The sequence below is a fragment of the Biomphalaria glabrata genome, chromosome 16 (genome assembly GCF_947242115.1).
Source record: "Biomphalaria glabrata chromosome 16, xgBioGlab47.1, whole genome shotgun sequence".
Lineage (NCBI taxonomy): Eukaryota > Metazoa > Mollusca > Gastropoda > Planorbidae > Biomphalaria > Biomphalaria glabrata.
The window spans coordinates 18,751,121-18,767,242 of NC_074726.1; the positions used below are offsets into that span (position 1 = coordinate 18,751,121).

General features: G+C 33.5%; 1 protein-coding gene across 1 annotated transcript; it reads left to right on the top strand.

Moving 5' to 3' along the window:
• Window positions 1–6,077: 6,077 nt before the first annotated feature.
• Window positions 6,078–14,969, top strand: LOC106078611 (ubiquitin-conjugating enzyme E2 G2). The gene is made up of 5 exons (XM_013239536.2): window positions 6,078–6,468; window positions 8,782–8,863; window positions 8,980–9,098; window positions 11,669–11,809; window positions 13,416–14,969. The coding sequence occupies exons 1-5, from the start codon at window positions 6,426–6,428 to the stop codon at window positions 13,526–13,528; spliced, it is 498 nt and encodes a 165-aa protein (XP_013094990.2). The 5' UTR covers window positions 6,078–6,425; the 3' UTR covers window positions 13,529–14,969.
• The last annotated feature ends 1,153 nt before the right edge of the window (window positions 14,970–16,122 follow it).

The following is a 16,122-nucleotide window of genomic DNA, read 5'->3' on the forward strand; positions in this document are numbered from 1 at the left end:
CATTCTTGCTCTACATCGGATGAAAAAGTTTTAAGTTTGTTTCATTCTTGTAACTGACGTGTCAACAAAAAAATAAAATGAAAATCAGAGAAAAAAATCTGTTCGAATCCGTAGACATGTAATGTTTGAATCTATGAATATAGAATCTGTAAATCTATATAGGCTACTCTTTTTATTTCGAGAACTTTGGTCTAGAAATAAATCATAAGAATATTTTTTTTTTAAAGTCATGGGCAGGGGCTACCTCCATATATTCTCAACCAAACTTCAGTAAAAATTATGCTTAACTTAAGCTATGATGAAAGACATAAAAATAATAATAATAACAATTCGCCTCTGAACAGAAAATAACAGAATGAGACATGTTAATTGTATCTATCGCATGCCCTTGAGGAGTGTCTGAAAATTAGATCTAGCAAAACATGCTCATGTGGAATGTCTGAAAATTTGATCTAGCAAAACATGCTCATGTGGAATGTCTGAAAATTTGATCTAGCAAAACATGCTCATGTGGAATGTCTGAAAATTTGATCTAGCAAAACATGCTCATGTGGAATGTCTGAAAATTTGATCTAGCAAAACATGCTCATGTGGAATGTCTGAAAATTTGATCTAGCAAAACATGCTCATGTGGAATGTCTGAAAATTAGATCTAGCAAAACATGCTCATGTGGAATGTCTGAAAATTAGATCTAGCAAAACATGCTCATGTGGAATGTCTGAAAATTTGATCTAACAAAACATGCTCATGTGGAATGTCTGAAAATTTGATCTAGCAAAACATGCTCATGTGGAATGTCTGAAAATTTGATCTAGCAAAACATGCTCATGTGGAGTGTCTGAAAATTTGATCTAGCAAAACATGCTCATGTGGAATGTCTGAAAATTTGATCTAGCAAAACATGCTCATGTGGAGTGTCTGAAAATTTGATCTAGCAAAACATGCTCATGTGGAATGTCTGAAAATTTGATCTAACAAAACATGCTCATGTGGAATGTCTGAAAATTTGATCTAGCAAAACATGCTCATGTGGAGTGTCTGAAAATTTGATCTAGCAAAACATGCTCATGTGGAATGTCTGAAAATTTGATCTAGCAAAACATGCTCATGTGGAGTGTCTGAAAATTTGATCTAGCAAAACATGCTCATGTGGAATGTCTGAAAATTTGATCTAACAAAACATGCTCATGTGGAGTGTCTGAAAATTTGATCTAGCAAAACATGCTCATGTGGAGTGTCTGAAAATTTGATCTAGCAAAACATGCTCATGTGGAGTGTCTGAAAATTTGATCTAGCAAAACATGCTCATGTGGAATGTCTGAAAATTTGATCTAGCAAAACATGCTCATGTGGAATGTCTGAAAATTTGATCTAGCAAAACATGCTCATGTGGAGTGTCTGAAAATTTGATCTAGCAAAACATGCTCATGTGGAGTGTCTGAAAATTAGATCTAACAAAACATGCTCATGTGGAGTGTCTGAAAATTTGATCTAGCAAAACATGCTCATGTGGAATGTCTGAAAATTTGATCTAGCAAAACATGCTCATGTGGAGTGTCTGAAAATTTGATCTAGCAAAACATGCTCATGTGGAGTGTCTGAAAATTTGATCTAGCAAAACATGCTCATGTGGAGTGTCTGAAAATTTGATCTAGCAAAACATGCTCATGTGGAATGTCTGAAAATTTGATCTAGCAAAACATGCTCATGTGGAATGTCTGAAAATTTGATCTAGCAAAACATGCTCATGTGGAATGTCTGAAAATTTGATCTAGCAAAACATGCTCATGTGGAATGTCTGAAAATTTGATCTAGCAAAACATGCTCATGTGGAGTGTCTGAAAATTTGATCTAGCAAAACATGCTCATGTGGAGTGTCTGAAAATTTGATCTAACAAAACATGCTCATGTGGAGTGTCTGAAAATTTGATCTAGCAAAACATGCTCATGTGGAGTGTCTGAAAATTTGATCTAGCAAAACATGCTCATGTGGAGTGTCTGAAAATTTGATCTAGCAAAACATGCTCATGTGGAATGTCTGAAAATTTGATCTAGCAAAACATGCTCATGTGGAATGTCTGAAAATTTGATCTAGCAAAACATGCTCATGTGGAGTGTCTGAAAATTTGATCTAGCAAAACATGCTCATGTGGAATGTCTGAAAATTTGATCTAGCAAAACATGCTCATGTGGAATGTCTGAAAATTTGATCTAGCAAAACATGCTCATGTGGAGTGTCTGAAAATTTGATCTAGCAAAACATGCTCATGTGGAGTGTCTGAAAATTTGATCTAGCAAAACATGCTCATGTGGAGTGTCTGAAAATTAGATCTAACAAAACATGCTCATGAGGAGTGTCTGAAAATTAGATCTAGCAAAACATGCTCATGTGGAATGTCTGAAAATTTGATCTAGCAAAACATGCTCATGTGGAATGTCTGAAAATTTGATCTAGCAAAACATGCTCATGTGGAATGTCTGAAAATTTGATCTAGCAAAACATGCTCATGTGGAATGTCTGAAAATTTGATCTAGCAAAACATGCTCATGTGGAATGTCTGAAAATTAGATCTAGCAAAACATGCTCATGTGGAATGTCTGAAAATTAGATCTAGCAAAACATGCTCATGTGGAATGTCTGAAAATTTGATCTAACAAAACATGCTCATGTGGAATGTCTGAAAATTTGATCTAGCAAAACATGCTCATGTGGAATGTCTGAAAATTTGATCTAGCAAAACATGCTCATGTGGAGTGTCTGAAAATTTGATCTAGCAAAACATGCTCATGTGGAATGTCTGAAAATTTGATCTAGCAAAACATGCTCATGTGGAGTGTCTGAAAATTTGATCTAGCAAAACATGCTCATGTGGAATGTCTGAAAATTTGATCTAACAAAACATGCTCATGTGGAGTGTCTGAAAATTTGATCTAACAAAACAGGCCCATGTGAAGTGTCTGAAAATTGGATCTAGCAAAACATGCTCATGTGGAATGTCTGAAAATTAGATCTAGCAAAACAGGCCCATTTGGAGTGTCGCATGAGAACGCAAACCATGCCATTCAAATCTTCATTCTTTATCCAGAGGCTCGAACAAGGTAATGGCACCAAAAACCATTATGGACGAAAAACTGTATGGATTTGGAAACCACCTCTAACTTAATAGGCCTAAATAAGAACACAGAAGAAGAAAAAATAGGGACATCCGCTTAACCCAAGGATTAACTCTTGTATTCACCGTGTTAACCCTCTACTATTCCACTTGACTATCTACCAATTAAGAAAGGCTAGAAACGCTTACATGCATCCACGCGTAATTGATGATTAGATAACTTATTGTAGGCCTATATATGAAGGGAAAAAAATTAAACTATTATTAGCGTATAACATAACATATACATAAAATGTAAAGATAGTTATGCCTTCGTAACATAAGAAAATACAATAACTATAGAAAACCATGCTGGACTAAAGTACAAGCAAAAGACGTTTGGGGCGCAATTAAGGCCATCTTCGATTTTTTAAATTTTTATTTTACTTGTTCAAATCTACGTACCATTAGAATACATTTAAACCGTGCAAAACTTAAATCTTGTAGAGAAAAACCAAGCATACTTAACACGGCCCAAGTCGATCGATAATTTCAGCCGCGCCCATCCGGTATTTTCCACCAACGCAGTGTGCTCGCTATTTTCTTCTCGTTATAGGCTACTTTAGATATCTGACTTCTCCTTGCAGTTTCTCTTGTGACAAATGGATATTTAAGTCTTGTATTTCAGTATTTGGATCCAAAGATCTAGATTTACACCTTTTTTCCCCCCCCCGAATACTATCAACCCTACATCTCAAGTCTAGACTTTAGATCTAGATCTAAATAAATTGGGTCTCGAATAAAAAATAAATAAAAAATTGAGACATGGCATTTAAAAAAAAAAGTCTGGACTTAGAAAGATCTAGGGCTATATGTCTTCTTTAGTGTCTGTGTCTGTTTGTAATAGACTACTGTTCATGGAACCTATAGGCCCACTGATCAAATAATGAAAATATTAACCTATAAAATAATCTAAGTCTAGTCTTGTATAGTCTATCAAATCTAGATCTTAAAATGAAATAGTCTAGCTAGGCCTAGGGCCTAGTTGCGAAAAAGAGAAACGAATACTTAGCATCTAGATCTAGATATCTAGATACACCTGTCACGACCTGTGACTTATGGGGGCTTTTAAAAAGAATGGGCGAAAACTTAAATCTAGAAGCTAAGTCTCGATCTAACATTTTTTTCCAAGTCAAAACGGAACCCCAATCGTTATCGATCAAGCCATGGGCGTAGTCAGGACATTTTTGTTTTTCGGGATTGGGGTGGGTAATATTTTTTTAATTTATCTTCTCTTCGCTGTACACACACACACACACATAGATAATAATGTGTAAAATATGTGTGTGGGGTGAACCCCTGCCCCTAGGCTTATACGCCCATGCCCTATGCCATGTTTAATAACTCGTAGGCGTCACAGGTTCATTACCTCGCAAAATTATAACTTATTAAACTTTTTTTTTCATTGCCCTACAGAGATGTATAGCGGTTGGTTTCCAAAGCGAAGTGTCTCGGGTTCGAATCCTGGAATTTTGAATTTCAGGATTCTTAAGTTGCCTCCAATGTGAAGATATGAGCCGGAGGCTCTTTAAACTCTAGTCTAGCATATCGAACAAGAGTTCACTCTGCCAGCCCGCCTGAACAATGGAGTTCTGTTTTGAAACGGTTTCTTGAGAAAAGTCGTGTGAAAAGTTGACGTGGTATTTGAAGGGGCTCTCTTCGCCTGCGGGACTCGTATTGGAAACTTTTGGGCCTGTTGTTTCCTCTTACAGCAGTTGAGGCTAGATCTATATAGCCTGGTGGATTGTTGTGTAGGTCATATTATGATACCTTCGTAACCGTGGGCCACAGAAACAGATTACCTTTATTTACATCATCTACGGTGATATATAAGACTAGCTATTATAGATCTATAGCCTATGTCTTAGTTGAGGATCTAGATCTAGTTTATATAGATCTGTAAGAGGCAAATTGATTCTAGTAAATAGAAATTTAGATTCTAGATAGGCCAATAAAATTGTATATCTAATCAAAATACGCATATGGCACGCTTAATTGCTTTAACTGACATAGAAGAGAGCACCTGGCTGCAGGCGGCTTCGGAAAGAGACAGCTAAAAATCTTTTACTGAGGTCTAGGGATACACACTTGAGATCAAAATAAATCCACAGCAGGGGACAGACGTAGACGGTGAAAAGAAAATACAGATCGACTACCGGCGGACAAAGTATGTCTGCTCTGAGTATGGCAATATATGTTGTGTCGCAGCTGGGGCACCTTGTCCCATGAAATACTGCTCTCTTCATTAACTCTAGACTCGAAAACAAGTCTTATTAGTATATGTTATATAAAGTATTACGGAATCACTACTCACACTCATGACGTCCATAAACATTCAATCGTATTGATTGTGAACCCTAGATCTTAGGCCCTATTCTAGAGAGTGACTTTTCTTATAGATTACAGACGTTACTTCAAAAGAGATTACTTCTGCCGCATTTTATGTGTCAGTCTATAGTTATGCACGTTAATCAGTTCCACGAATCAGTGCTAAATCTTTGTGGTTTTTTTATGGCTGATTCAAGCAACCCGCTCCATGCTCTAAAGGTAGGCCTATTAGGGAAGAAGGAGCATTTATATGAATTTGCAACAACTTATACAGACATATGAAATAAGAAATGTGTCTTTATCTTTGTGTCTTTCTGAGTACTTTTTTTTTTATTTGGTTTTGTTTTATCTCAAAATTATAACTTATTAAACTATTTTTTCTATACAATAGTCTTTTTTTTTTTTAAATTATTATGTGCAACTAGATTATCTTGATTAGATCATGATTAGATCTCATTGCGTTTGTTTCGTAGACCAACTTGTAGCTCTATATATCTAGGTCATAGACTTATATATACTATAAGTCTATGATCTAGGTTCTCTAGATTTTCTATTGGTTTTTCTTTTTATGAAATGAATACAAACTAAAATCAGGAGTTATCTTTCTTGCCAGTGACGAAACGAACTGGCTTAGGTTCGATAATTAGACTAGATATATCTAGAGTCTAGTCAAAATAATAGAGATAATAAACTAATGTAGTCGCTGTGGTGTGGCCGTGTGAAACATCTGTATTTTTTTAATTGGGGATCTAGATCTACATCTATACCATTATCTTTCTCTCTACTACTACTACTAGTCTTACTAGACGGTAACCTAGACTAGAGTTAGACTTTAGACTTAGACTACTCAACTCAGGACTCAGACTCAGTGACAGTCTTGAGTCTACTGACTCTGAGTGTGATACTAGTGATAGTGATAGACCCTATTTTTATATTATGCCGACATGGCAGGCTCTGCTTTGAAGAGATTAATGGCAGAGTATAAACGTAAGTACTAGATCTAGATCTAAGCCAGCTAAGCTTATATATATTTTATGGCACGATTAGGAATTAATTAATTATTAAATTAATATCTTCAATCTAGATTCTAGAGTTATATATAATATTTATTTGTTTCATTATTCATAATCATAGAATTTAGAAAGGAAAAATTTTGATTTACTCATTTAGACTTAGAATCTAGTAGAGACAATGACATAGAAAAGAACAAGGCTAGGATTTTAGGAAGAATAGCGAAATGTAAACTGACTACTTTGGATGGCTTTATAGAGAGTGGCAGGTTTTTATTTTTTTTTTAGGAACGTACAGATTTAGCTTAATGACATTCGACAGTTCCCTTTGTAAGTATAAACTTCTAATTCAATATTCACTATCAGCGTTGACTAGATTATATTGTTGGCGTTTCACCCATGTTATTGATTTTATTTTAGAGTTACCTCTGTGTGACTTATCTGCATAAGACACAGCGCAGAAGTGCCTAACATAGACATAGAGCTGATTTTCTACTGTTTTTTATGTTCATTCAGAATTGATAATTATTAATGTCTAATTTATATCTTCCTCAAGCTTAGCCCAAACCTCTAGTAGGGGAGGCAGTGCCAGTGGTTCAAAACCAAGAACATCAAAGTGACAGTCCAGAGCGCATACCACATTACCATCCATCTACTTTGTTTCTGTTTCCAAAAAGAACAGTAAAAAAAATCAAAGTCTAGGTCTCTATATTTTAATTTAGATCTAGATTATTGTCATATATTATATCTAAAGAAGAACACTTTAATCACATGCTAGTCCACACAGCAGCTCGGCCACTTGAAAGATTAGTAAAGCATATTTCCTTCTACGTTAATAGGCGTTGTAAGTCTTAAAAGGAGAAACATTTTTTCTTTAAAATTCTTTATTCTGTCTTCATAAACTGTCAGTTTCCAGTCATTTCATCTGATTATTTCATCCCCTTGTCATTTCATCCTTTGATTTTTTATCTATCATATAATAATTGTAAAAAATTATGAAATCAGCAATATTTAAAATATTTATTTTTATTTACATGACAAAATCTATGATACATTAAATAAAATTCAATGTAAAAAAAACAAAACAGAAACAATAGATAATCAATTCATGTTTGATGTTGGAGGTGGCAAGAATATTAAGAATAACACAGTGCAGTATTATGATAGAAATTGGGGTATCATTAACGTATAATATCTACAATAACAAATTTGATCAGATGTACTATTATAAGAGGGCCCACAGAAACGCTTCAAAGACCAGCTTAGGCGCCAACTTGCCTTAGCTGACATAGAAGAGAGCACCTGATTGCATGGGGCCTTAGAATGAGATAGCTGGAGGTCACTCACAAAGGTGCAGGATACACATTTGAGACCGAAAGAAAGTCCGCTGCTGAGGACGGACGCAGATGGCAAAAAGAAAATCTAAATGGACCACCTGCGGATAATGGTTATGCTTGCCTTGGTTGTGGCAAAATATGTAGGTCACAGCTGGGGCTGCGCAGCCACAGGAAATACTGCATTCCTCACTAATCTTCGGACTCGAAGACAAGCCTTATTATTATTATTATTATTATTATTATTATTATTATGTTAGAAATGAACGAGTAGTCATTCTCTGGCGCTGCCAGGGTCGAGTTTCGCTAAAGAGAAAATAGTTTCCACTGAGGAATTTTCTGGTGATGTGGCAGGGTTAGGGTTAGGCAGGTCTGCAGCAGTACCGCCCCCTGACAGGCAACAAAGATGTTCCTAGGAATGTTAAGGGCCTTGAAGGTGTCTGTGAGGTCAGTTTTTATTATCCCCTCGGTTGATATAACAATGGGGTATATTGTTATTTTGGACAATTTCCATAGATGCTTAATCTCCAAGCCTAGGTTCCCATATTTTCTTTGTTTTTCTATCTCAGTTTTTCTTAAATTATGAGACAGTGGTACGGCGATATCGATAATGGTAGCGGTTTTTTCTTTTTTATCGATGAACAGCAGATCCGGGCGATTGAAATCTACAGTTTTGTCGGTCAGAATAGGCCTATCCCAGTACAGCAGATGTTCAGTAGACTCGAGAACCTCTTGTTCTCTTCTTCTTATTATTATTATTGTTATTATTATATATATATATATATATATATATATATATATATATATATATATACTTCTTTATAATGTTATACTAGACTAAACTGACATATCTAGTCTTCTGTCAGAATGTGTTTGTTTTATTTATTGGGCTTTTAGAAGACTAAAATTTCTCTTCCATTTGATGTAAATGATGATGTACGTTTTTTTCTCCTCAGAATTAACATTGAATCCACCTGAAGGTATTATTGCTGGTCCAGTTGATGAAGAAAATTTTTTTGAATGGGAAGCTTTGATTATGTAACTATACCAATCATTTTTAGGTTTCATTTAAAATAAAGCAGTTTTAGTAAAATATTTAAAAAATTATTTTAAATACAGAAATAAAGTATTTTATATCTTTGCTGTTTTATTAGGGGACCACAGGACACATGCTTTGAAGGGGGAGTATTTCCAGCACGATTAACGTTTCCACCTGATTATCCTTTAGGTCCTCCTAAAATGAAGTTTAGCTGTGATATATTTCATCCAAATAGTAAGTTGTGATTATTTCACTATTGTAATTTTTTCATTTCTTAATTTGATTAGCTATTTTTATAATGTCTTTTCCTTGGATTTTGCTTATTTTTAAAACATGTTGCATTGCCTGGAATAACTGTTTCATTTGCAAAGTAAATTCTCTCCTAACTTAATGTATAGTACATCTTCACTCACTGAAGGTCCTGTAATCTTCAAAATAAATATCTTTACCTTTTGCCATTCTGTAGTGTTTGTTATTTAATATGATACATATATATGTATATAATCTCTTATTAATGCTTCATATTAAGTTTGAGGCTTTTTCTCATTTTTTTTTTTAATTTTAGTTTAAAAGTATTTTTAGTAATACTTTTCTCAGCTAAATAAATAAAATATAATCTGTATGTAAGTGATTCATGATACTATTGGTTCCTGGTCATTTCATCCCCGGTCACTTCATCACCGTTCATTTCATCCCCTGGTCATTTCATCCCCTGGTCATTTCATCCCTTGTTATTTTCATCATCTGAACATTTTATCTAACAATTAGTAATTGTAAAAATCATGAAATGAGGAATATTTAATATATTCATTTTTTATTTAAATGACAAAAAGTGTAACATATTAGGTAAGAATAAAATTACAATTAAATAAACTATAAAAATTTAACATGTATAAATATACAGGTAATGTAAAAAAGTGTTATCCTGATATGGGTGAAATCAGCCTTTATTAGAAAAATAAAAATAAAACCTTATTTCAAGGCTAAGAATGACGCGCCCTATTTCAAGAAAGAGCGATTGAAAAATAAAATAAAGTGAAACATGGTTGTACTTCCACCACATCTTGGCCTTTGATGATAAGTTATCAGCGGCATGGTCATAATGATTCTAATCACTTTTTAATCTTTCAAATGTTTTTACTACTTCCACCAAACCTTAGCCTTTCATCATTACATCATGCGCAGGATAATATTATAATATTACAACCCCCACATCCAATGGAAGCGCTATAGCTAAGTACACACCAAGATTTACAATATATTATAAGATTTCTCATCAAGAGTGTGAAGTGGAAGAGGAAACACTATAAACAAATTAGTAACATGTGAAAAAATATCAAAAAGCATTCTACATAATCATATTTATATATTAGATGAAATGAGGGCTTAAAGTCAAAGCCTTAACATCACAATTAAACAATGAAAAAAGTAAAATATTTAATTGGGGATGAAATGACCGGTCACCATACTTTTATTGTTACTGAATTGTGAGCTGAGAAAAGATGTAAAAATAATTTAATGGGTATGGTCCATATAGAGGTTCTGAGAAATTACACAACTTTTATTAGGTACTCAAAGCTAATTTTTCAAAATGGTCATATAGCTTATTTTTAAATTAATTTGGTTCTAAGACCAAGGATACCAAATTTATGCATATAGCCTAAATAGTTAGAAAGTTACACATTTTTTAAAACATTTTTTTTCCCCCTTCAAAATTCATGTTTTAATAGACATGTAAAGAAAAACTATAAGACTCCCAGAGATGACACTTACTAAAATACTAAAAACATACATGTACATGCAGAGAACACACTTAATGTTTTTCAAAATTTTCATCTAATGTTTTGATTTCATTTACTTTCATATTTTTTTAAAATGTCCTGCTCTTCCATTAGAATATTTAATGACATCTTTAAGTCAATTGCTAACTAATGATAGTGAAAAAGACATTTGGATTTCTTTGATATATTAACATACAAAGCTATTTAGTTCAATGCTATTTTGTTATTCCTTTTGAATCTTGAAACTATATGCCTATGAGATTAATTGAAAATTAGAAATCTAGGTGTGGAAAAATGTTTATACAAGGCTTCCTTATCTCTGCAAATTGAATGACCAGTAATTTCTTTTATATCAAGCTCTTCTAAATATTTATTTATGACACATTCACTATCTTAACAATGAAGTCTACATACACATATAAAATATAAACTGTAAATCCTCACCAACTACAAATGAACTATAATTTTGAAATCTAAATTAATATATTTCATGAAAGAAATGTCTGACAGCAAGGCTCATGAACCCTAGCCCAATATATCTTTCAATTATTTTAACAAAATATTGGGCTAAGGGAATGTTTTTCTTTGATTTGCACAAGTATTAACCCCCATCCTAAACTAGATGAATATATGACTAAATACTTATTGGCTTACTCCATTAATGATAAGAGAAAATATGATTTTTTGTTGTAACTAGAGACTATAAAGCATTCACATGTAGATCCTGATCTAGCACTTTCTATATATTTAAATTATTTTTATTAGACCTATCTGAACTAGCAAAATAAAATAATAACATATTTAAACTGAGTGTAACATATGGCTGAGTGGCATAAACCACTTGGCTTGACCCTAAACCTTTTCCAAGATACTCCCTACACCCACATGTTTAGAAATGAAATTGGGCCAGAGTGCACTGCGCATGAAAAATGTGCTATATAAATTTAATAATTTATTTTCAACCATGCTACCTGATTATAAAAGAATAAACATTTTTAAAAAATATGAACATATTAATTTCAGTTTATCCAGATGGTAGAGTTTGTATTTCCATACTTCATGCACCTGGAGATGACCCCATGGGTTATGAAACAAGTGCTGAGAGGTGGAGTCCAGTGCAAAGTGTAGAGAAAATTTTATTGTCAGTTGTTAGCATGTTGGCAGGTGAGAACTATTTTGACTTGATTCATGCTTTGATTTGGTTTACAGTTTAAAGATACTATGGGACAAACTAGGCCAGGTCATGCTTGTTGACAATGCAAATACCAATGTACATTCAAAACACATTAAAACATTCTGTAAAACCTAACCCAAGTAATTTTTCACACTGCATTACAATTTCTTATTCAGTTCAATCTCATTTATGTACTTTAAGAATATTTCAGGATTCCACTGTTGTTAAAAGTGACTTTAATATTCATTTATTTTCTTAAGCGCTGGAGAACATTAAGGTTGCAATCCTCTTCTCTCAAAATACAAGAGCGGGGAATGTGTGTTCAATTTACATTAAATATGTCTCAAGGCGCATACACATATTTGAGTCAATGGTGTTGATAGCTTCTGCTTGAGTTAAGGAAGAATTTACTGCGAGGAAACTGGCCAATTTTGGAGTAAACAAATTTTGATGCAGATTGTGCATTGAAATAATTCTGCAGTATGGCACCATTCTTCTTTTTCTCCTGTCTTAGGCTCCTTAGCATTGTTGCTCTTAAGCGTTATACCAGCATGCAGAATCTTACTCAATGTTTTCCAATCTGAGGCAATTTCCTTTTACATATTCTCATTGATATCTGTTGTTCTGAAGTCCCATTTATAGGCATCTCTGTAGTTCCCTCTGCAAGCACAACATTAAGGAATTCATTGGAATCTAGCATGTGGCTGACAGCTCAATCTTCTTTTATCAAAAGTGCATATTGGGTCAGTTTCAAAGTTTCCTACTTGAAGACATAATCACATGATTCATAGCAGACAGCACATTTGAAAATTGGTTAGTCATGCTCTTGATGCATGTATGTTCACTAAAATTTTGCCAATATAAAACAAATTACCCAGGCATTATAGATTAGCATTTTGGTTACCATTTTGAATATTACATTTTCCTAAAGAAGCTTAGAGAGTTTATTGTAATTAAGTTTAAGTGTAATTAATATGTATGAAAAGATTAAATATGATTTATTCTATACAATTTAAAAAGAATTCAGCAACTTTTTATTTAAGTCACCACATTTGTACCAGTTATAAAATGTAGGTGTAGAAAATTTCCTAAAAATTTTGTAGATTCTGTTTCCATCACTGCATTTCACTAAATATATTTTAGTACATCAAATTGTGTTAACACAAGGATAAACTCATGAAAACCTTGATTTATCAACTTACCAACATGAATATATTCAAAAACTACTTTTTTCTTTTTGGATCTAAAATTGATTTAATAATCATTTCACAAAGAAGTTCTAGCTTTCATTTAATGACCCATCATTGAGGAACTATTAGTGAAGCTGTGTAATTCCACTCTTTTAGTTCTAAGCTCAAAACTCTCACTCATACCAACTGCTATGGAGCTTGCTTAGGTTGGACCTGAATCAGATTTGTTTTGCATGAGTTTCTTATTAGTCTCTTTGCCTTATTGTTGAGCTATTTAGTTTTTCTTTGCTTCTTGTCTGGAAACTCCAAACACCCACTTTTTCTTGTAGTTTTGGGTACAAAATAACCTAGATGTAATATTTGAAATAAATGTTACATAGTTTTGCTGTTCATTTGTTTTCTACAGAGCCTAATGATGAGAGTGCTGCCAATGTTGATGCTGCTAAGACTTGGAGAGATGACAGAAAGGGATTTGAAGAAATCGCCAAAGTAACAGTTAGGAAATCTCTTGGCTTGTGATAAGATCCTGGGAGACTGAGAACATCTTTACATTTTGGTTGAAATGATCAGGTGTACATAAATGGACACGTGCTGTACTGTTCAGTCATAGAATAATCCTTTTTACTTTTGAGATCCTGTTCTACAGTGCTAGTCATAGTGGTTTAGTGTTCAAACAAGCCTTCTTACTTTGAGATAAAGTAATACAATTGTACTCATCTGCTGTGTCATAATTTAGTTTGAAAGTATATATTTGTTTCAAAAACTTGAGAATAGTGTAATAATTTCACTTTTTTTTTTTAATTGCTAGAGCCATATTTTTTTTTTATTGGCATATAATTTTTAATCAAGATTTTTTTTAAATATTAAAATGGTCGTTGACATCAACATATTTGTCAGAGATGAGGACATGCTCATGTACATGCAATGTTGTACAATCTCTGAAAATGTCAGTGAGATATCAGTGTTTGTCTGATCCCATTGTCTCGTTTAATATACTTTAAAACAACAAATATTGCCACATTTTGCTTTTTACAAAGGCATTATTTCATAAGAATTATTTTGCTATCTTTTAGTTTAAAACGAAAAGCCACAGAAAAATTGAAGTAATCTTTGTTTCAGGAGCATTGAAGTTGTTTTATTGTTTTTGTTTTCAATTGGGATAATGAAACAGCTATAAAGTTAAAAAAATATATATATATAGCTTACTGGCAACCTGCTGATTTACTGGTTTGAATTTAGATCTATGTTAAACATGGAGAATGTTCCCTTCACATTTTTTTATTTTGCCACGAAATCAAAAGTAGAGTGAAAACGGGTTTACCCGATTTGTTAAAAAGTTTCTTTTTTAATTAGAGATAGAATTAGGTACCTTTTGTCTATTTTTAGGGGTCTCTGGTAGTGGTAGGAACATTAAACACACACTATGGTTTCCGCCATGATCTAAGGAACATTTTTTGCCAAGTTTTATCAAGATTGGTCAAATGGTTTGATTTCTATGAGGGACATACATACATACATACATACGCCTTACTTTCTGCTTTATATATTAGATGGGAGTTGTTGCCAGAGTCAGAAGACAACAAAAAATTGTTCATTTGGACTGACAGAGTTATCTACATTCTCATTGATCCACTTGAACATGAATATTTAGATATTATGATTAAAAGATGGTAAATTGGTCTGTGTTGTTAACCATTGTAAAGTTGATATTGTATGATGATTACATCAACTCATAATTAAGTTTGTAACCCTTTATTTAGAAATGTTGTTTACTTGTACAAGTCATTTGAGTTTCTTGCTTTGTCAATGCAAGTATTTGAGAGTGAAAGTGGTTTGACCTAAAGACTTTGTTGAACTGGCATTATGAGTGAAAATAAATCAATCCCTTTGAAAGTGTTTCTCATTGTTTGATGTATTTTAAACAATAATTGTATATATTCAATAAATAATTGAACATTTATCCATCTTTGTATCTATTATTTCTGTTCATTAAATTGTTAAAAAAAATGTTTAGTAAAGGCTGTTACAATTCTAACTCTAACTCTACAATTCTAATTCTCTAACTCTACAATTCTAATGCACTTGTTACAGCTTTACACGAGTTAGTAAAGAAAACAAAAATATGGTTGTTTATTTGTCTAACATAAGATGACTACAAAAAAAAAAAAAGTGGAACTACTTGTTAATAATAATAAGGCTTTTTTTTTTTTTTTTTTAGTCCGAAGATTAAGAAAAAGTGCAGTATTTCACGTTGTGACTGTCAAGGTTGTGTTAAAGCCTTAGCTCGTTTGCCCGGGCCCCTGACATTCAACAGGCACCTTCGTGCTTACAATAAACAGTCAACGAGATATTAACAATATAAATGTTTAATGAGATGAATAGACTATGATGACAAAGTGATGAAGTAATATCCTCGTAGTTAAACGTTTTACAACATAATTGTTATATTACTTCAATAATCATTCTCCACCTTGCTGTCCCACTACGTAGCACATTAATGTTCACAACACAACACACTGCTGACTCGACTCTAGTATGATAAGTATCTAGTGTAGACTTCGAATCCAATACTAACTCCCTGTAGAGACAAAAGTAAAGACAAACTAAAAAGGTCTAGTATACTATGGCATCAAAACAACTGTGAAATGCAGTCATGCCCCAAAACCCTTTTATAGAAGAAAAACTATACGGAGAACTGCCTGATCTGGAAACCACTGCTCAGTTCATCTCAGATAGGGCGTATAGGATTACTGATCTGAACCCTCCAACATAAAAAATGAGAAGAAGAAAGGTCCTCACCATGATGGGTTATCATGTGCTACACTTTGTTTTATAAAGTACAGACGTTCCGTGAGAGAAACAAAGATAATTAGATCTACGTCCTACGCCTATCCATGTGTCATGCATAGTGTCAGTTCTTCTTTCCTTGAAGAAGCTCGTGTATCAGTTGAACCCACTATCCCCCCGGAGAGAGCTTTCCAATGCATGCTCAACCAAAAGCAGTGGATACGTAAAAGTGGAACTCAATGAGGGAAGTCACTAACCCTAACAATGGTCTTTCAATTTTAGCTGCACTTTTTCTTGACCCCGTTCGACCAATTTTTAGCGGCCCC

What these genes read in the sequence shown, in the direction of transcription:
- LOC106078611 (XM_013239536.2), top strand. Translation starts at nt 6,426, where the DNA reads ATGGCAGGCTCTGCTTTGAAGAGATTAATGGCAGAGTATAAAC. An exon ending in GAATGGGAAGCTTTGATTAT is followed by an intron (nt 8,864 to 8,979) that starts GTAACTATACCA and finishes CTGTTTTATTAG; the next exon opens with GGGACCACAGGACACATGCT. An exon ending in AGTTGTTAGCATGTTGGCAG is followed by an intron (nt 11,810 to 13,415) that starts GTGAGAACTATT and finishes TGTTTTCTACAG; the next exon opens with AGCCTAATGATGAGAGTGCT.